This window comes from Numenius arquata, chromosome 6, assembly GCF_964106895.1.
Source record: "Numenius arquata chromosome 6, bNumArq3.hap1.1, whole genome shotgun sequence".
Classification (NCBI taxonomy): domain Eukaryota; kingdom Metazoa; phylum Chordata; class Aves; order Charadriiformes; family Scolopacidae; genus Numenius; species Numenius arquata.
Genome location: NC_133581.1, coordinates 35,622,448 through 35,640,126, shown reverse-complemented (window position 1 = coordinate 35,640,126; position 17,679 = coordinate 35,622,448). Strand labels below are relative to the sequence as shown.

At 44.7% G+C, this 17,679-nt stretch overlaps 1 protein-coding gene across 1 annotated transcript in view; it reads right to left on the bottom strand.

Moving 5' to 3' along the window:
* Positions 1-17,679, bottom strand: part of LDLRAD3 (low density lipoprotein receptor class A domain containing 3) — a 113,599-nt gene that overhangs the window by 76,782 nt on the left and 19,138 nt on the right. Inside the window, 1 exon segment of the mRNA XM_074148809.1 lies at positions 1,565-1,711. Within this exon segment, the coding sequence (XP_074004910.1) occupies positions 1,565-1,711 (147 nt within the window).

Sequence of the window (17,679 nt, the reverse complement as noted above, 5' to 3'; positions counted from 1 at the left end):
GAGTATAAATGTAACGGAGCAACATTTGTTAGACAAAAAGCAGTAACTTCTCAGAAATTTCTCAGTCGCTCTAGAGTCACACGGAATTTGAGCGTTTTTTCACTCCCAACTGGATTTCAAATACAGTGTAATGCTGCAGCATCGTCTTGCTGTCTGGGTAAAACGTGTAGGCTAGAAAGTTTGCTAACTAATGGCTGAATAATATTAACTAAACATTAATCAGTGCTAAGAAAAAGATGAAAACAGAGGAGAACCAGATCAGACATTTTTTAGCTCTCTAGCAATGGGAGTTCTGTAGGGAAGATTAAAACATGTAAACACTACCAGCCTGCCGTGGTTTCGGCCGAATTTACCAAAACCAGACCGACAGATGGCCCTTCCCCTCCCCTCTTTCCCCGCCCGGCAAAAGAGAGAGAGAGGAAAGAGATAAGGAGATTCAGAAGTTTAGAATGAACTAAACTACTTTAATGAAGAATTAATATTAAAATAAAAGTAAAGAAGAAAATAATGAAATAGATACAATATATACAAAACCGTATCAAGCTCCCAGGATGACAGTCACGTCACCGGCAGGCACTGGGGAAGTCCCAGACTGGACTCAGCGACAGATGGGAACTGGATTCCAGCTCTGGAGTCAGGAACACACGGATCAGGATCAAAGGCAGATGGACAGACAGAGTCCTCTCTGGACGTTGGCCATCGCAGGAAAGGGGTTGACCCTTTGATCCCTCAGCTTTTATACTGAGCATGGGGCAGATGGGATGGAATACCCCAGTTGGTCAGGTTTGGGTCACCTGTCCTGTCCCCTCCTCCCCACAGGTGGGGCCCCTCTTTGTTTTTTCCATTTCTGACCCTCTAAGGGGCAAATAACGAAATTGGCTGCCCTTGGTTGTTATAGCAATAAGTATAAGCAAGAGCCTCTCTGCACACCATTCCTTGGCACGGAGCACAAACATTGGGCTTATTCTGAGAACGAGCAGTTTTCCCCACAATATGCCGTTAATTTCAGAGAGTTAGAAGAGGCCTGGCTAAGATGTAAAACTACAGAACAGAAAATTGACTTGGTTTTACTTCAAACTGGGACACAGCCCAATGCAGTTGGTCTGTTTTCCAGAAAGTTAGTGTGAAGTTTCAAAGGGTTAAGAATGATTACATTTTGACAGGAGAGAACAAAAATAACAGGATACAGTCAACAATTTTGAAATGAAAGGAACTAATCTTGATGGTAGTCGAGGTCAACTTAAAACACTAGGTCAGTGTGCTGAGGCAGTATACACAGGATCCCTAAAAATCACAGAGCATCACTCTTAGACTGGAAGAATCATAAGACAAGCCTGTCTCAATCTATCCATCTGTGAATAGGGTCTCAGGTACCTGCTACCCAGAGCTGTATTAAAACTGGTCGATTTGAAGAACCTTAAAGACCTGAAATAATAAGAAAGGCTGTATGTTTTTTTTATAACAATAGCTAAAGAAACTGATAGTAGCTTTGTTCCTTAGCTAAAATACACTACAGAACACACCTGTAACACTACCTAGCCAAGCCTTGTGATATGTGACTTACGGCATTCCTTCTCATCACTGTCATCAAAGCAGTCCGGCAGCCCATCACACTGCCAGGCCCCTGGGATGCACCGCCCGTTGCTGCACATGAAGTTTCCAGGAATGTTGCATTCGTTTGTAAAGTTATTCCCAGGCAACAGTTGGCTCTCTGTTGGAGACAAACAAGAAAGAGAAAAGTTTACAGGGGATTTTTAAAAAAGGCAGCAAAAGCAGTCACTGAGCAAGCTGGTTATCAGCGGTTGAATGAACAGGAGAAAAACGTTCATGACAAAACTAGGTGAGAGTGTTGATCTGCTGGAGGGTCGGAAGGCTCTACAGAGGGACCCGGACAGGTTGGATCAATGGGCCAAGGCCAATGCGATGAGGTTCAACAAGGCCAAGTGCCGGGTCCTGCATTTCGGTCACAACAACCCCAGGCAACGCTACAGCCTTGGGGCAGAGTGGCTGGAAAGCTGCCCAGCAGAAAAGGACCTGGGGGTGTTTGTTGGTGGACAGCCGGCTGAACATGAGCCAGCAGTGTGCCCAGGTGGCCAAGAAGGCCAACGGCATCCTGGCCTGGATCAGGAACAGCGTGGCCAGCAGGAGCAGGGCAGTGATGGTGCCTCTGTACTGGGCACTGGTGAGGCCTCACCTCGAGGGCTGTGTTCAGTTCTGGGCCCCTCACTACAGGAAGGACATGGAGCTGCTGGAGCGTGTCCAGAGGAGAGCCACCAAGCTGGTGAGGGGTCTGGAGAACAAGTCACACGAGGAGAGGCTGAGGAAGCTGGGCATGTTTAGTTTGGAGAAGAGGAGGCTGAGGGGAGACCTCATTGCCCTCTACAACTCCCTGAAAGGAGGGTGTAGAGAGGTGGGTGTTGGCCTCTTCTCCCAAGGGAATAATGACAGGAGCAGAGGAAATGGTCTGAAGTTGGGGCAGGGGAGGTTTAGATTGGATATTAGGAAGAATGACTTTACTGAGAGGGTGGTCAGGCCCTGGAACAGCCTGCCCACTGGTGGAGTCGCCATCCCTGGAGGTATTTAAGAAACGTGTAGACGTGGCACTTCAGGGCATGCTCTAGTGCCCGAGATTGTGGGAGTGTTTTGTGTGTGTGTGTGTGTGTGTGTGTGTGTGTGTGTGTGTGTGTGTGTGTGTGTGTGGCTGGACTCTGTGATCTCAGAGGTCCTTTCCAACCATGAAGATTCTGTGAAATGGATGTTGACCCTGGTTATTTTGCCATTATTCTATCAGTATCCCGAGTACGGTGCGTGGTAGCACTTTCTTTTTCCTAAACTATCATTTTACCTGTTCTCCATTCACGTTCCCCATTTTACTTCTTTCTTGCTATTTTCTTTCTAGAAACATACATGCAGCCTTCTGTGTATCCTCAGGTCAAAGCAAAGTTTGATTTAAAAAAAAAAAAAAAAAAATCTCTCTTTCATAGGGTCAGTCTAAACACAACTAAAACAGCCGAGGCTACGAGAACTCAGCTCTGTGTTTGTGTCAGATCCATACTTAGCTTGCAGAATATTTTGTTGCTGTTACCCAAGGGCTTGGAACTGGGTAACACACTGACTAATTCATACTAGGTTTTCAGTTAAGTTTTAAACATAGTGCTGCTGACCAGCATTAGAATTGAGCTTCTTGGTGTTAATAGAGTCCCCTGGCACACACGTGTCCACAGGCGAGGAAGGCAGTTGGCAGGGCTCAGTCTGCCAAGGGGGGAGATGTAGTCACAGGATCCTGGAGACCAGGAGAGCAGAGCGGGAGGGAAACCTAGAGATTTGCCTTCAAGATCGAACACAGCTCTAGTCACTCATTTTAATCTACTGCGTTTCCCACTTTGTGGGAATGGTTTTGGAAATTGCACTTTGTGCATTGGTTTTGGAATGCAGATATCACAGAAATGCAAACTTTGGGGAAGGAGGATAATGACAATAGTTTTAATAAGCACCAAAATGGCATGTCATGTTGTCAAGCTGGGGGGAAGCTGCAGGACAAGGCAGAGGATGAGGGAAAGAATATCCTTCCCCTGGTCCTCCTCTGTCGTGTTCCAGCTGAGTCCCAGGCAACGTGTACTTGACCAGGCAAAACCCAGAAACACAAACCTTCCCACATAAGGGTGGAAGTGTCACAAAAACGTGCCCCTCCTGCCCGCCCTCATATCTTCATGGTTTAAACCCAGGAAGAACAAGTGAAGCAAAGATGCAGCTTAATAAGTTATCTGTCATTTAGCTATTTTGAAGATAATTGCATGATTTTTGGAGCCCTGGGGGAGTGGCAGAGCTGCAGACGGTTCCCCCCATTGCCCACCCTACACCAGCTTGCCTCCTGCTCCTCTTGGAGTCAGCTCCGTCCTCTCCCAGGAAAGGCCGGGGCTCCCGGGCGAGGAGAAGCCCTACAGAGACAGCATGGCGAGCACCCCACTGCTCCGTGCTGCACAGGACTCCGAGCAGATCACAGCTACCAAGACCAGCAGTCTCAGGGAAGACCCTTTCCTAGCTCATTCCTGCCGTCTCGGGGAGCAACCTGGTCCGTACAGGCATCTTTGGAGAACACAGCTGCCAAAAAGACGGGTCTAAGCATGAGGCTTCCCAGAAACTCCTGCATCAGCCAAATGCAGATGGTTCCCCTCCTCCCTCACCACATGGCAAAATGCTCCATCCCTGACACAGGCAAAACTGCCAAGTTTTACTTCACTGTTTCAAAAAAACACATGATAGGAATGCTTCAGGGAAGTATTTTTTTATGCCTATGTCTGCCCCAAACACGTATCTCTGCTCAAATGTTCTTTCTTGCAAATGGCTGACTCTCCCAGGGATGTTTTCACAATCTGCCAGCACAGAGCAGATACCTTAATGGAAACTTGCCCTGAGCTGTTAAAAGACAAAGTTCAGAAAAAGTTGGAAATAAGGGCTTCCGAGGCAGCAAGGCCAGCCTCAGCCACCGGCCACACACTTGGAGCCACCTGTAACTCTCGGACTACGGCACCTTAAAGAAAGAAAGTGACAGCCAGAAAAAAGCAAGCCCAGGCCACACAGCTGGCAATTTGGCATCTTTTCGCTTTTAGCAGGTTCATTCCCCGCATCACCACTCTTCTGATCTAGAAGGACGGGGTTTGCTCCCTGGGCTATGAAGGGAAGCGGCCCCGGGCAGAGGCTGGGCCCTGGCTGCCCCCCCAGCTCCCGGGGAAAGGCTGTCCCAGCGCTGTATGCCCAAGCACATCCCCAGTGGGAACTGTCTGTCCTGGAACACCCGACAGAGCCGGCACTGCCAGTAACCACCCTGGGCCACCGCAGCCTTACAGCACCACAGCTAAGTTCTGCAGTTCCATCTTCAACCAGCAAGGCGGGGTTTCTTGGTTTTGTGGTGTTTTGTTTGTAGGGGCACAGAATCTAGTTGGAGGTCTGTAACAAGTGGTGTTCCCCAGGGGTCAGTACTGGGTCCAGGCCTCTTCAATATATTCATCAATGACCTGGATGAAGGGATGGAATGTACCCTCAGCAAGTTTGCTGACAATACAAAACTGGGAGGGGTGGTTGACACACCAGAAGGCTGTGCCACCATACAGCGAGACCTGGACAGGCTGGAGAGTTGGGCAGAGAGGAACCTGATGAACTTCAACAAAGGCAAGCGTAGGGTGCTGCATCTGGGGAGGAATAACCCCCTGCACCAGGACAGCTTGGGGGCTGACCTGCTGGAGAGCATTTCTGAGGAGAAAGACCTGGGAGTCCTGGTGGACAACAGGATGACCATGAGCCAACAATGTGCCCTTGTGGCCAAGAAGGCCACAGCAAACAGGAAACAAAAGATACTGGCAAATCACGTTACTTGCTGACAGCCCCACACAAGCTGTGCTGCAGAATGGGAACACAGGACTTGGACTAAATCCCATTTCAAAGCTATTCCTCCTAAAACATGAGCTTCATCGGGTGCTAGAAAGAGAGCTGCAGGTTACAGACAGCAATTTGAGAGTCACAGAATCCCAGAATGATATGGGGTTCGAAGGGACCTCTGGAGATCATCCAGTCCAACCCCCTGCCAAAGCAGGTCCACCCAGAGCAGGTTGCACAGGAACTTGTCCAGGCAGGTTTTGAATGTCTCCAGAGAGAGGAGACTCCACCACCTCCCTGGGCAGCCTCTTCCAGGGCTCTGCCACCCTCACAGGAAAGAAGTTCCTCCTCATGTTTAGAGGGAACTTCTTATATTCAATTTGTGCCCATTTCCTCTTGGCCTATCCTTGGGCACCACTGAAAAAAGACCAGCCCCGTCCTCTTGACACCCACCCTTTAAGTATTTATAAGCATTGATCAGATCCCCTCAGCCTTCTCTTCTTCAGACTAACAAGACCCAAGTCCCTCAGCCTCTTCTCGTAAGAGAGATGCTCCAGGCCCCTCATCATCTTTGTAGCCCTCTGCTGTACCCTCTCCAGCAGTTCCCTGTCCTTCTGGAACTGGGGAGCCCAGAACTGGACACAGTGCTCCAGATGGGGCCTCACCAGGGCAGAACAGAGGGGGAGGATGACCTCCCTCCACCTGCTGGTCACACTCTTCCTGATGCACCCCAGGATACCATTGGCCTTCTTGGCCACAAGGGCACATTGCTGGCTCATGGTCATCCTATTGTCCACCAGGACTCCCAGGTCACAGAATCACAGAATATTTTTGGTTGGATGGGACCTTTGAGATCATTGAGTCCAACCAACAACAACAAAAAAAAGTCACACCCAAAAAATCCCAGAACACCAAAACCAAACCAAAACAGACCCCCACAACCACACCCCACCCACAAACAAACACAAACCAACAATCTCGGGCACTAGAGCATGCCCTGAAGTGCCACGTCTACATGTTTCTTAAATACCTCCAGGGATGGCGACTCCCCCACCTCCCTGGGTCTTTCTCCTCAGAGCTGCTCTCCAGCAGGTCAGCCCCCAACTTGTCACAGTCAATGCACCTAGAAACTTCTTACGTGCATTACTCCATCTCCAAAAAAATCCACTGGTGGATAAAGAACCGTCAAAATAATTACACACATGAAATTGTTTTAAATCATATTGCTCCTTTTGCTTCCTTTACTTTGCAAGTCTCCTCTTTCAGATGTAAAAGCCCTTAAAGAACTCCTCCATGCGGTTCTCACCTCCCAGCCCTCAGGAATGCGATGTTTCTGCCCCTCCAGCGCACAGCCCGCTGCCTAACTCGGGAGGCTCCAGGCACGTATGTGAGGAGGAGCTGTGTTAGACATGCACAGGGCGGCCGTGGGAAGGACCAAACTAGAGAAAATGGACAAGGTGATCTAATCAGGTGCATACAGATGTCAGGTTTTGGGCAGCCAACTTGCTATACTGCCTGTCGGCAGGGCAGAAATCCCTTCCATCTGGCAGAGCTGCCTCTCCAATAGTTGATTTATTTACCCTGCAGCCTCTTGGACTAATTCTGAATTCAACCCAAATATGAGCTACACGGATGTGTTCAGTTACGTAAAGGACGAAGGGAAAAAGGGGAAAGAAGTAGTCCATTTTTACTGCAACACATTGCTCACTTTAAGCAGCACACCATCTGGGCTGAATAAAAAAAGGGACTCATATTTCACTTTGAAGGGGACTCCGTAAGGAAAGTCAATCTGGTTTAGCAACCACTTCCAAAAATGTTAGCGTCTAAATATTTAATACTCACTGAAAAAGAATCAGTGAAAAATAAATAAAAGGACATGTCATAGTGAGCACTTCACACTATTAAGAAAGCAAGTCAAAAAAAAAAAAAAAATATTTCACAAGAAAACAATTACCTGGAAGCACTGCAGAGAACAGATCCCTACCGATAACCCCCTGCCTCTGTATCAGGAAGCAGGATCACTAAGAGCAGGCAGTCCCCTCTGGCCAAGGAGGCTTTGAGGAAGAAATACAAGACACTTAGGTGTTCAACACCCTCACGAACCATGTCAGTAACTCCAGCCTCTTTGCAAAGAGGGTCTGTTGGCAGGGATGGAGCATGAACTCTTCACTGCCCAACCTCTGGCATGTATTTTGTGGGAATCCTGGGATCTTCCCCAGATACTTTCAATATTCTGATCCAGATTGGTATGTGGCTGTGAGGGGAACTCACAGCACCTCCCTGTCACACGATGCACGCTCTACGCTCCACATTGGAATGAATTCATTCTTTCTGCTTATCCCCTCGCTGGGTGTAAATCCACACCAGGTTTGCTTTCAGCACATCAGAAATCTGTTCTCGCTCTACTGAAATCTGCAACGTGTTGTGAAAACACAAGGAGAGAGACTAGAATAAGTCAGTAACTGGAATTTGCAGCACGATGGCATCAAAAATACATACCTTCAACACCTGCCAGTATTTGCTCACCAACAAAACACATCACAACTAAAGAAAAGTGAGTGTTAATGGCAGACTTGAACAAACACCTCTTGATTTTCCTCCATCATCTTAAGAGATAGCAAATAAGCAGTGCTAAAGTGCCCAGCAGGATATTACAAGATTTGAGTCCTCAGAGACTGCAAAACGAATTCCTACATTCAGGTCCGGTTGCTTCTGTAAATTTAGCCGCTAAGGACAGATGTATCTTATCACACTTCTTTATGATGACAGGAAGCATCTGAGTCACTCCACATCTACTAACGCAGGTAACACATCCGGAAGAGGAATTCAAAAGCTGAGGACAAAGAAACTCCAAACATTATGCTTTGCCTATAAACTTCAGTTTAACATGTGCCTGCATAAACTTCACTGGCAATAGAAGGATGCTGCCAGGGAGCTAACACCAGTGGAATTAAGGCAGACACTCACTGCACTGAAACAGAAGGCAGAGACAATTTGTGCTTATAAGAGAACATCAAAGTCAGGATTCCTGCAGGCACCCAAAGAGTCTAGGTGGTTTTGTGGTTGTGGTTTTTTTTTTTTTTTTAAACTTACTCAACCCCTTTACTACACTTTACCCATTGCTAAAATGAAAACAGGGCATTAGATTTTAAGAGGAAGGTCCCATACTGAATTCAAGTATGTAGGACATAAAAGATTGCCCGTTAACAGCACCAAAACAGGTAAGGAAAGTAGGCTAACAAGGACTGAGTTTACATTCCATCTCTTAAATAAACACCTTTGATATCACCCAAAAAGTTGTTTGCAGCTGAGTGTTCATAAGCATATCTAGTAAATCCCCATAAATGCTAGTCTTTGGGTTGATTTGCTTTCCTATGCACTGATGCAAAGGTGCCCTGCCAGAACAGAAGCAAAGCATCCCAGCGCACGTTCAGGCTGACTTTGAGAAGCAAAGAATAAGGCAAGCTCTCTTTTGCTCTGCTGTGAAGCCTCTGACAGCACCTAAGCCATCTGTAACAAGTAAAGGACACCTGCCACTGATTATCTGACAACTTAAATCCCCTCGAACAGTTTTAATCCCTATCCTTCCCTACCCTCATTTAAACTGCCTGATGATTACACTGCTTACGCAATATTAGAAGTTATGAGGGTTATTTGTGAAGGCAGATTGACAGCTCACTGTGATACAAGTGCTCAAAAAAATCTTTCTTCACTGAAGCAGCACGTAAATTATTGATTATTCAAGGAACCGCTCACTGTTCAGGTTCAACTTCCCTTCCTTCAGTTTTCCAGCTGTGACCCACAAGATGCGATGTATTCGATATCTAGCATTTTCAAGATTTGAAATGGATTGGGCTTAGCCAAGAGCAGAAACTCCTATGATTACTTCCAATTTAACACTAAATATTACAGAGGCAAGTCAAAGTCAATGGGAAACTCCTTTCTAGAGCACTCAAAAGGATAGCTTCTTTCCATTGAGACAGAAAAACAACAGTGGGAATGCAGACTATTACCAGTTACCCATCCTTCACCCACTAATTTCTCACAGCAAAAGCTGATATCTCCACCATAAATAATACAACATGCGTAGAATAGAATGTCTTTTTCTAAATATCTTTCTAAATATCATTTGCCACATTTCCTGTTGTAGGTGGCTGTATTTCGGCACTTAGCCGCACAAGCACCTGAATTAATCTTCTAAATCATTCCCTAATAAACAACTGTTTGCTTTTTCCTTGCAACCCCACGAGCAGGAAGCGAGCCGAGGTGAACAGGCTTACTTTGATCCTACAGCCTTCACAGCTGGATTCTATATTTGGGGGACTGGGCATTTCACTAGAGCCCCCACATTCGCTTGTCTCCGGTGCAGCTGTGTGAGCACACAGCAAAAATACATCCATCTCCCCAGTCCGCCAGCTCTCGGCACAGTCGGTGTGGTGGAAGACAAACAGGCTATGGGCCGCTAGCGGTACAGAGTGAACACAGCTGCAAACCAGGACAAGATTAAACAGACAAAGGAGGAGAAATACTTATTTAGATTACTCAACTGGGTACACCTTGAAAGAGAAGCAGTCCCCAGCAAGCAGGTCAAATGGAGATTATACGCTGTTCTTACCCAAACTAAAGCTACCCAACCACATTACTTCCTTAGAGAAGTAGCAGAGGTAAATATATCTTATTCTTAATACCTTCGAGGGATGTATTGCTATAACACTATCCGGAGAATAACATTTTTGTCTTCATAAAAAGAAAAAACTAAAGGACTTAAGCACAATACTGCAGAACACCTACAACAGATCTTTGGGACAAAATTTAGATGTCACGGTCCCAGTCTCTGCTTTAGCAATACACTTGCAATTCCTTGACTAAAGGAGTCAAACAGGAGTGTTTGTATCAAACAGCTGTACCTAAGAGAAGGTAACTGGGGGGTAGGGGTGAGGGAGCAGATAACAAGCACGTGTGTCCCATCATGCTGCTCTCACGACCAGGCCAAGCTGGCATTGCTGCACGGTTGCTAGACAAGCCTTCAGAGACACTGCTGCATGAAACTTTGCTTTGATGGCAACCAGGTTAGTGTCTGATGCATAATCCTTTTCCAGATGTTCCCTGGCTAGAAACGCATGCTTTTTGAATTTAACTTCAAGCTTTATTAATTTGATGGAAGAACATGAGAGTACTGGTGGCAAAAGGATAAGCAATAGAGATACACATCAAAAAGTGCAGTTGAGCACACTGATGAGGGTAGCAGCAAAAACAGCCAGAAAGAACAAAAAACTAAAGATGTAATTTCTTTATTCAAACATACAAAAAGCAAAGCTAATCCTGTTCATACCCTCCATACTCAGTAACTTTCAACTCACTTCTTAATAAAAGACAGAACCTGTGTCTATAGAAAAGAATCCAATTTCTTCATGAACCAAGTACATAATACGTTCATCGCTGTACACCAGCTGCCCTACAGCAAAGGGCAGCAGTAAGTCACCTCACAGACCACATCACAAACTACAGACACCTAAAGAGGACAGAAAAGGTAATTGTTTTCAGCATCTCAGAACAGAGTATTTTTATCTTGTTTTGCTCAGCCTCTCTACCTTTGAGAAAATATTTCTCTGCAGCACCCTTATGATACAGGTCGGTGTATTATCCTCCCCTTGGAGAGATTCAGACCACACTTCGAAGAAACAGTAAATCAAGTTATACCGTAACTAGTGTCAGATGAATAAAAGTACAAGTACCTGACACAGAGAAGAACCTCAGATTAGCCTGCCAGTTACGCCTTAAAAGCCTGGATTTTTAAAAAGGGAAGGAGGCCTAACTTTGGCTTGGTAAACCTTATGATCAATAGAGTATATCATCTGTCCTCCCACAGACAGCACTGCTGCACCTCACCAAGCTAACAAATGTGCTGCCTGCACCAAGACTGCACTATCTGGCCATTTGGCATTAACCACCCTGAAAACACAGCCTAAATTATTCTCACCAGGGCACAGACATAAAGAGAGCAAACAGAGACTAAGTAATCTCAGTCTTGTTTCTCATGTCCCAAACTACCATAAATATCAAATCCTTACATCAGGCTCCCCGCACGTGCATGATTGCAGAAGATCTTGGATTTGTAGACCTTGTGCCCAAATCACTACCCACCAGCATTTTGGAAGATAAAATCCACTCGATTTGCACAGCTTTTAAACATCAGCTTACTTAGAACAGAGGTATCTGAAATACTTTCTAAAGAAGCAAGACTGTTGCGGGTTGCAACATCAGCTCCGGCTGCTGGTCTGACCCACTGCAGGAACCAAATCCAGCTTTTATCAGGGCTGGCAGGGGGAGCTGACTGGAGGAAAAAAAAGAAGTAAGAGTCTCATATCAACAGATAAACACCTTGAAGGTGGGAGGAGTCCTACTAGTAAGTTTTAGGTTATTCAAGGATCTTTCCTAGGGATTCAATACAAATTTGCCCTTATTTCAAAAGCTGCTGAGACAATTAAATTCTGTCTGCAAAACACAACAGAACATGAAATTTTAAAACGGTCTCGCAACTCAGGGCCTATTCAGTCACCCACAGATCCAGCCTTTAAATATTCATGCGAGATGAAAGCAAACTGCTAACGTACAGATCTGTATATCGTTACTTTCCGCTGTTAGGTTTTAGCTACTTGTTCTCTCAGCAAACACAGCCCTCTTTGTCTAGCGTTTGCCTTGGCAACAGGATACTTCTGACAGCATCACCCAGTATAAATCATAAGCTGGTGTAAACCGGTAGGGAGAGATGGCAGAACTGGAGAGTAAATCTTGTACAAAGTAAACACCAAGACTAAAGAATCATTCGATTAAATTATAGGAAAGGTAAGAAAAGGAATGAAGGATGACAAAGTTTGAACTGAAGTGACATCTGGGATTTCATGGCATAGCTGCAGAACCATTGGAAATCCCATCAGTTCAGTCCAGGTACGAGCTGGTAACGAAACATTTGTCCAACCAATACCTAACGAGCTGCAGGTCCAGAACAAAAGTGAATTCAACGTCCAAAATTAATCAAATTTAAAGGAATAACCTACAACAACAGAAGTCATGAACAGAAATTCCATTTAACAATCAGCACTTCGGGGGGGTTTCTGGTTTGTTTTTCTAACAATTGGAAGCGGCCAGGTTTAAATTTCCTCACACAATACTCCATGTCAATAAAGCCATACCTAGTACAATTAAGTTTCCCAATCACAGAATCTGAACATTTACTTTCAAAGATCAAGGGTTTTTAATTGTTCTTTGAGACTTGTTTCTGCAAGGACTTTTTTTGCGCTATGCAGATGCAAGACATCATAAAAGGCTGCTGTTAACCTCATTTTCTTGCTTAAAAACATGTATTAAATTACCTGTACTTAGGGGCCTTCAGAGACGACAGTTAGCTGTGTAAACAAACTCTGGATGTTCAGCCTCACTAGCTGGGCAGATTCTTTTAGGTCTTATTCTCAATGTAGAAAAATTCCACAGTTGTTCTGTCTGGAGAAAACAACTGACTTCACTATTAGTTTATTTCCCCACATGCAAGTGCTACTTCAAACTGTTCCGTTGTGTCATACAATGACGACTTAAAGGGTGCTCCAATGAGAGGTAATCACAAGGAGTGGCAGCAGTTAATTGTGAGGCTGTAAATGTCAGTTGTCGTTGAAAAAAAAAAACAACCAAAATTCTATAATGTCAGCTGGTCTAAGAGCATCTTGCTATGGCAGTGGTTAAAGTACGCCGTAACTTATAGGCAGAAAAAGCACTGAAGTCCTTTGGAGTAAGTACCTGATACTGGACAAGCTATCCCTCTCTACATCCCAGCATACAAAAACAATGCCCAAATATGCAGTAATACAAAAATGTGGAAGGGGAGGAGAGAAAGGGAAAAGCTGTAACTATCAAGGAGAATGCCAGTCTCCCTCAGTGAGATGCTAAGGAGGTATCATCTTGCCCCTTCTCCAATGAATAGTCACTAAGCACTTTTAAGAATATTTAGTATTTCTGTCCCACCACACAGATCACACAGAATCAACCTCTGCAAATGAATGCAGTTTAAGCAACAGGTATGCATTATGGAAAAAAAAAGGAAACATAACCAGAAATTGTTAACTGGTAGGCAGAAGAGGAAGAAAAGTGAGGAAAAAGAAAAACCACCAAAACACCAACCTCTGCACCAAAGACCTTAAGAGTCCTAATACATACGAAGATGACAGTACAGAATGATATTACTGGTCAGTGGCAGAAGCACTATGTCAAACTAACCATAGATGCTTTTTGTACATAGCTGTGATTAGCTAAAGGTGCATCTTCTCAACAGCTTAAGCTGATCTAAATCAGAGCCAATGGTCCCATCCTTCTCCCACCCTGCTATAAATTCCTGTCTTCCCTCTTACTATCCAGTTGCATAAACTCCACCACAGGTGGGCAACAAGCTTTAATAAAGTTAACCTAAAAGCCTTTCGTTCTCAGCAAATCAACCCACCACCAAGTTTCCAGAGCAGCTGCCATCACAGAGGAGAGGAACAGACATGCCCTGGAAGGAGGGATACCCCAAACACCTCATGCTGCTGAGGAAATGCACCCCTAGGTCAAGAGCAAGACAAGGACTGTAGCCTTTTCTCAGGCTAAACCAGGTAACCTAGGAACAAAGCACTCCTGCCATTTTCAACTCCAACAGACATCATCAAGTCTAATAAAGTTGCTGGTCCTTAACAACTATGCTGCAATTCCTTCTTTAAGCAGTGAAAGAAAGTTTCCAAGAGCAATAATTGTCTTTGCAGCTGCCTATCAAAGTCTTCCCCAGCAAGGAAGGCTGCATGCCAGAACCAGGCATGCCATGCTGCGTCCCAGCAAGCACGTAGGGGATGCAGGCTGGTACCCTATGCTGACCATTTGACAGGCGTGCTAGAGACTGAACACGCCAACTCACTGTGTAGGCACAGTGGAGAAAGCAAAACCAGATGAAGTTATGATAATGATATCCTCCTGATGATATCAGGAGGATAATTCATACATTCAGGATCCGACCGCGTGTCTGTACAGCGCATGAGGCGGGGAAAGGGGACGGTAAGCTGCGGTATCAGTCACAAGGGAAGAACCGGGGCTGTGCGACGACACGAAGAGGCCACACTTTGGAAAGAGCCTGCAAGACACAGCCGGGATGTGAGGCTCTGCAGAGCGGCCGAGTCCAAGAAAGGCCAAGATGCAGGCCAGAGCAACAAAACAAAACATCAACAATGTCCTTAACAGTAAAGAAATAACTCATAACCTCTCACTCAACAACACCGAGCTAATTTCCAAGTGCGAGGAGATTGATGACAGATAACCATGATTTTAATCTAGACACAGATCTGCAGACTTCCCTACCCTGGAAAGGCAGCTCAGCTCCTGCTTTGAAGTCTTGCCCTAAGAACAGAAAACAAGGAGACCAGAAACGTCTCTCCTGAGGCTCCTAAAAAAACCTGGAAGAGGAACAAGAATGGTTTTCCAAACAATACATTGAAGCAACACTTAGAGGAATTAGCAGAAGACAATCAGAGACAAGGAGAGGCAACAGTTCAAGAAGAGGAGAGTGACTGTACCAAGTGCTAGTGACAGCACACAGCCAGTGAAGACAGGGTACTGCTCCTAAACAGAAGCATTACCTGGAAACTGATGATAACCCCTTCAAATAAGAATGCAAATCCAACAAAGAGGTAAGAGTTAGACTGCAAAGAAGGCATATGTGAAGACCACGTGAGCTGGATGACAAAACACGGTGCAAAGTCAACTTAGAACATCCCTGAATCTTCAAGGGGAAAGAACACTCATTCCTCTGCAGCTGCAATGATAATGCAGAAGTGGACATATACATATTTAGGAAAAGCAATTTCAATATAAAAAGCCAAACTAGAGCCTTGATTTCAGAGAATCATAATCAGCCGGTTTTCATCCACCCTATATTGAAAACATGACAAGCCATGGCACAGCCACAGCAACACCCTTTAGATGGTCCAGGACCTCACACTACTCTCACAGTATTTTGGAGATTACTGCTAATATACTGGTCTAATTCAATAGTGAGACATCACAGGACACAAGGCTCTTCAAACGTCATGCCCTAGGTCTATTTGAAGAGATTTTGCCATTACTTTAGCCTGGAGAGGTTTCTTTTATAAAAGATGGTGTGCGTTTGCCCTTTTCCAGTAGCTCTAGTTACATGTCCTCGACTAGACAAGCCTCAAAGAGAGTTAAGTGGGGGCAGAAGATGGGGCTTAGGAATGACAGAGGTATACAACAACTGGTTATTTATTTGAAGTTGCGAATTTCCCATAATCACTACCAGAGACCTAGAAAATAATCACTTCAAGTGAAAAATAACAGCTTTTATAACCACCTACCTAAACTGTGTTTTTCTCCCATTCAAACTGAGCTCTTTGATGTGCTTTATACAGTAATAATAAAAATTTATACAGAAGAAGGTGACTCAGTATTTGCAGCATGGATTAGATTTCTGCTGCTTTCTGTAAGCAAATCAATAACAAAATAAATGGCATTTGCATTTTGTCAATGGGAAACATGCTGTTAGGAAGATACACGGCAGGGATTATATTGAAGTGAGAAGCTCATTCTTTTCACAGGATTTTAGTTTCACCTTATCCATTTCACTTCTTCATCGTATCAGAAGCCCCAGCTGAGAGCAATGATGTTTTTCCATTGTAGAGGAACGTATACAGTACCCCTACACAAACGGGACGTTAATGTGGGGCTATGCAATCTTTCTGCAAGGCACTGGTGACCAGTTCTTTCCAGCAAATACTGCCACAAGAAGACACCACCCGTGCACACCAACTGCTTTTGAGCTAGCTGTAAAATCAGGGGGGTGTTTGCAATATGGGCAATCTTGGGGTTTCGCTCTTCCAACAGTTGCTGTGTCTAAGAGCACAGTGAAGAATACTGGAATGAAGACAGACAGAGGAACATTTAGCAAAAAGTAGAAAAACTTTTGATGCGTGCATGAGAAAAACGAACTTTTTCCCAGAAGCAGTGGAGGTAACTGTGGTCAATGTCTCTGGAAAGGGCCACACAAGAAATGGTCCAGGATTTAGTCTATACCAGCTTTCTTCCTTTTCCCATTTTTTTGCCACTTCTTTGTTTCCTGCCAAGTCTGCTTCCTTTATTTCCTAAAATCCTCTGAAGAGTTTCCAATAAGGAAAAGTAGCACCTGCTTTTTAGAAGTCTATCCTGGCCTCAAAAGAAAAAAAAAAAAAAAGAAAAAAGAAAAATAATGCCACCCTACTCAAAGTGCCCATTAAACGAAAAGTCTCGAAGAGAAACTTCCCAGTACACTCTAGTTAAGGAAGAAAAAGCATTTACATACTTCAGCCCCTAATCCAAATAATTTGTGCGTCTCACTTGAGCCACTTGCAGCTTCCAAACCTGGATGTGTTTTACTCAAATGGGTCAATCCTGGGACAAACTCCAAGTTAACAAAAAATTAATGAGTTTCTGGTTCGCTACAAAACCATTCTCAGCTTTTAAGGCTTCATTCAACATTTTTTGTATCAGGTACTCTTCCACTGAGCCAAATCAAAACTCAGGAGGTCTCTAAAACCTTGCTATAAACCCATGCATCATTTTGCTGGTTAAACAAACTCTGAGAGCTCCACATCCCTCCCGCATCATATTTATGCATGCTACAAAGCGTACTTTCTGAAGAAGCTGGGGCAAAGACATGTCCGGACAGAGAGCGGCAAATGCTGGGAGGGCTGCGGAGCTGGGGAGTCACCTACAGTTACACAAACAGGAACCAGAAGGAACAGACAAGATCTCAGGAATTTCATGAAAATTTTCAAAAAAAACAAAGTCCATAATACCTCAGTAACCCAGAGAACTCAAGATGCCCAGGCAAAATACATGCCTTATACATATTCAATAATAAACTTTTTATCCTCAAAACGCGTATCTACTTGGTTCCAAGGCAGGAAATTTGTTTTCACACAAAACCCAAACTAAAACTTAAGATGCACCAAGTTCATAGATTTGTCATTCTTTTTTTTCAAGGTTCTAGGGAAACGAGCGTTATCACTTGCAGTAGCACCTGAGACTGGTCATGATGGAGGCTCCCGAGAGTCTTGATGAATACACCAATGAAACAGCAGTTTCAACATGTTGCCAGTAAGGGTTAATTTTAATTTTGAGTCTCATTGGCCTAGCTGGCCATGTCCACAAATATCAACCCAGCAGATATAATTGCAAAGCAGGTATATTTGGCTCCAGTCACTCTGCCAATTTAGCGGCAACAAATGCCTGAAAATTGCA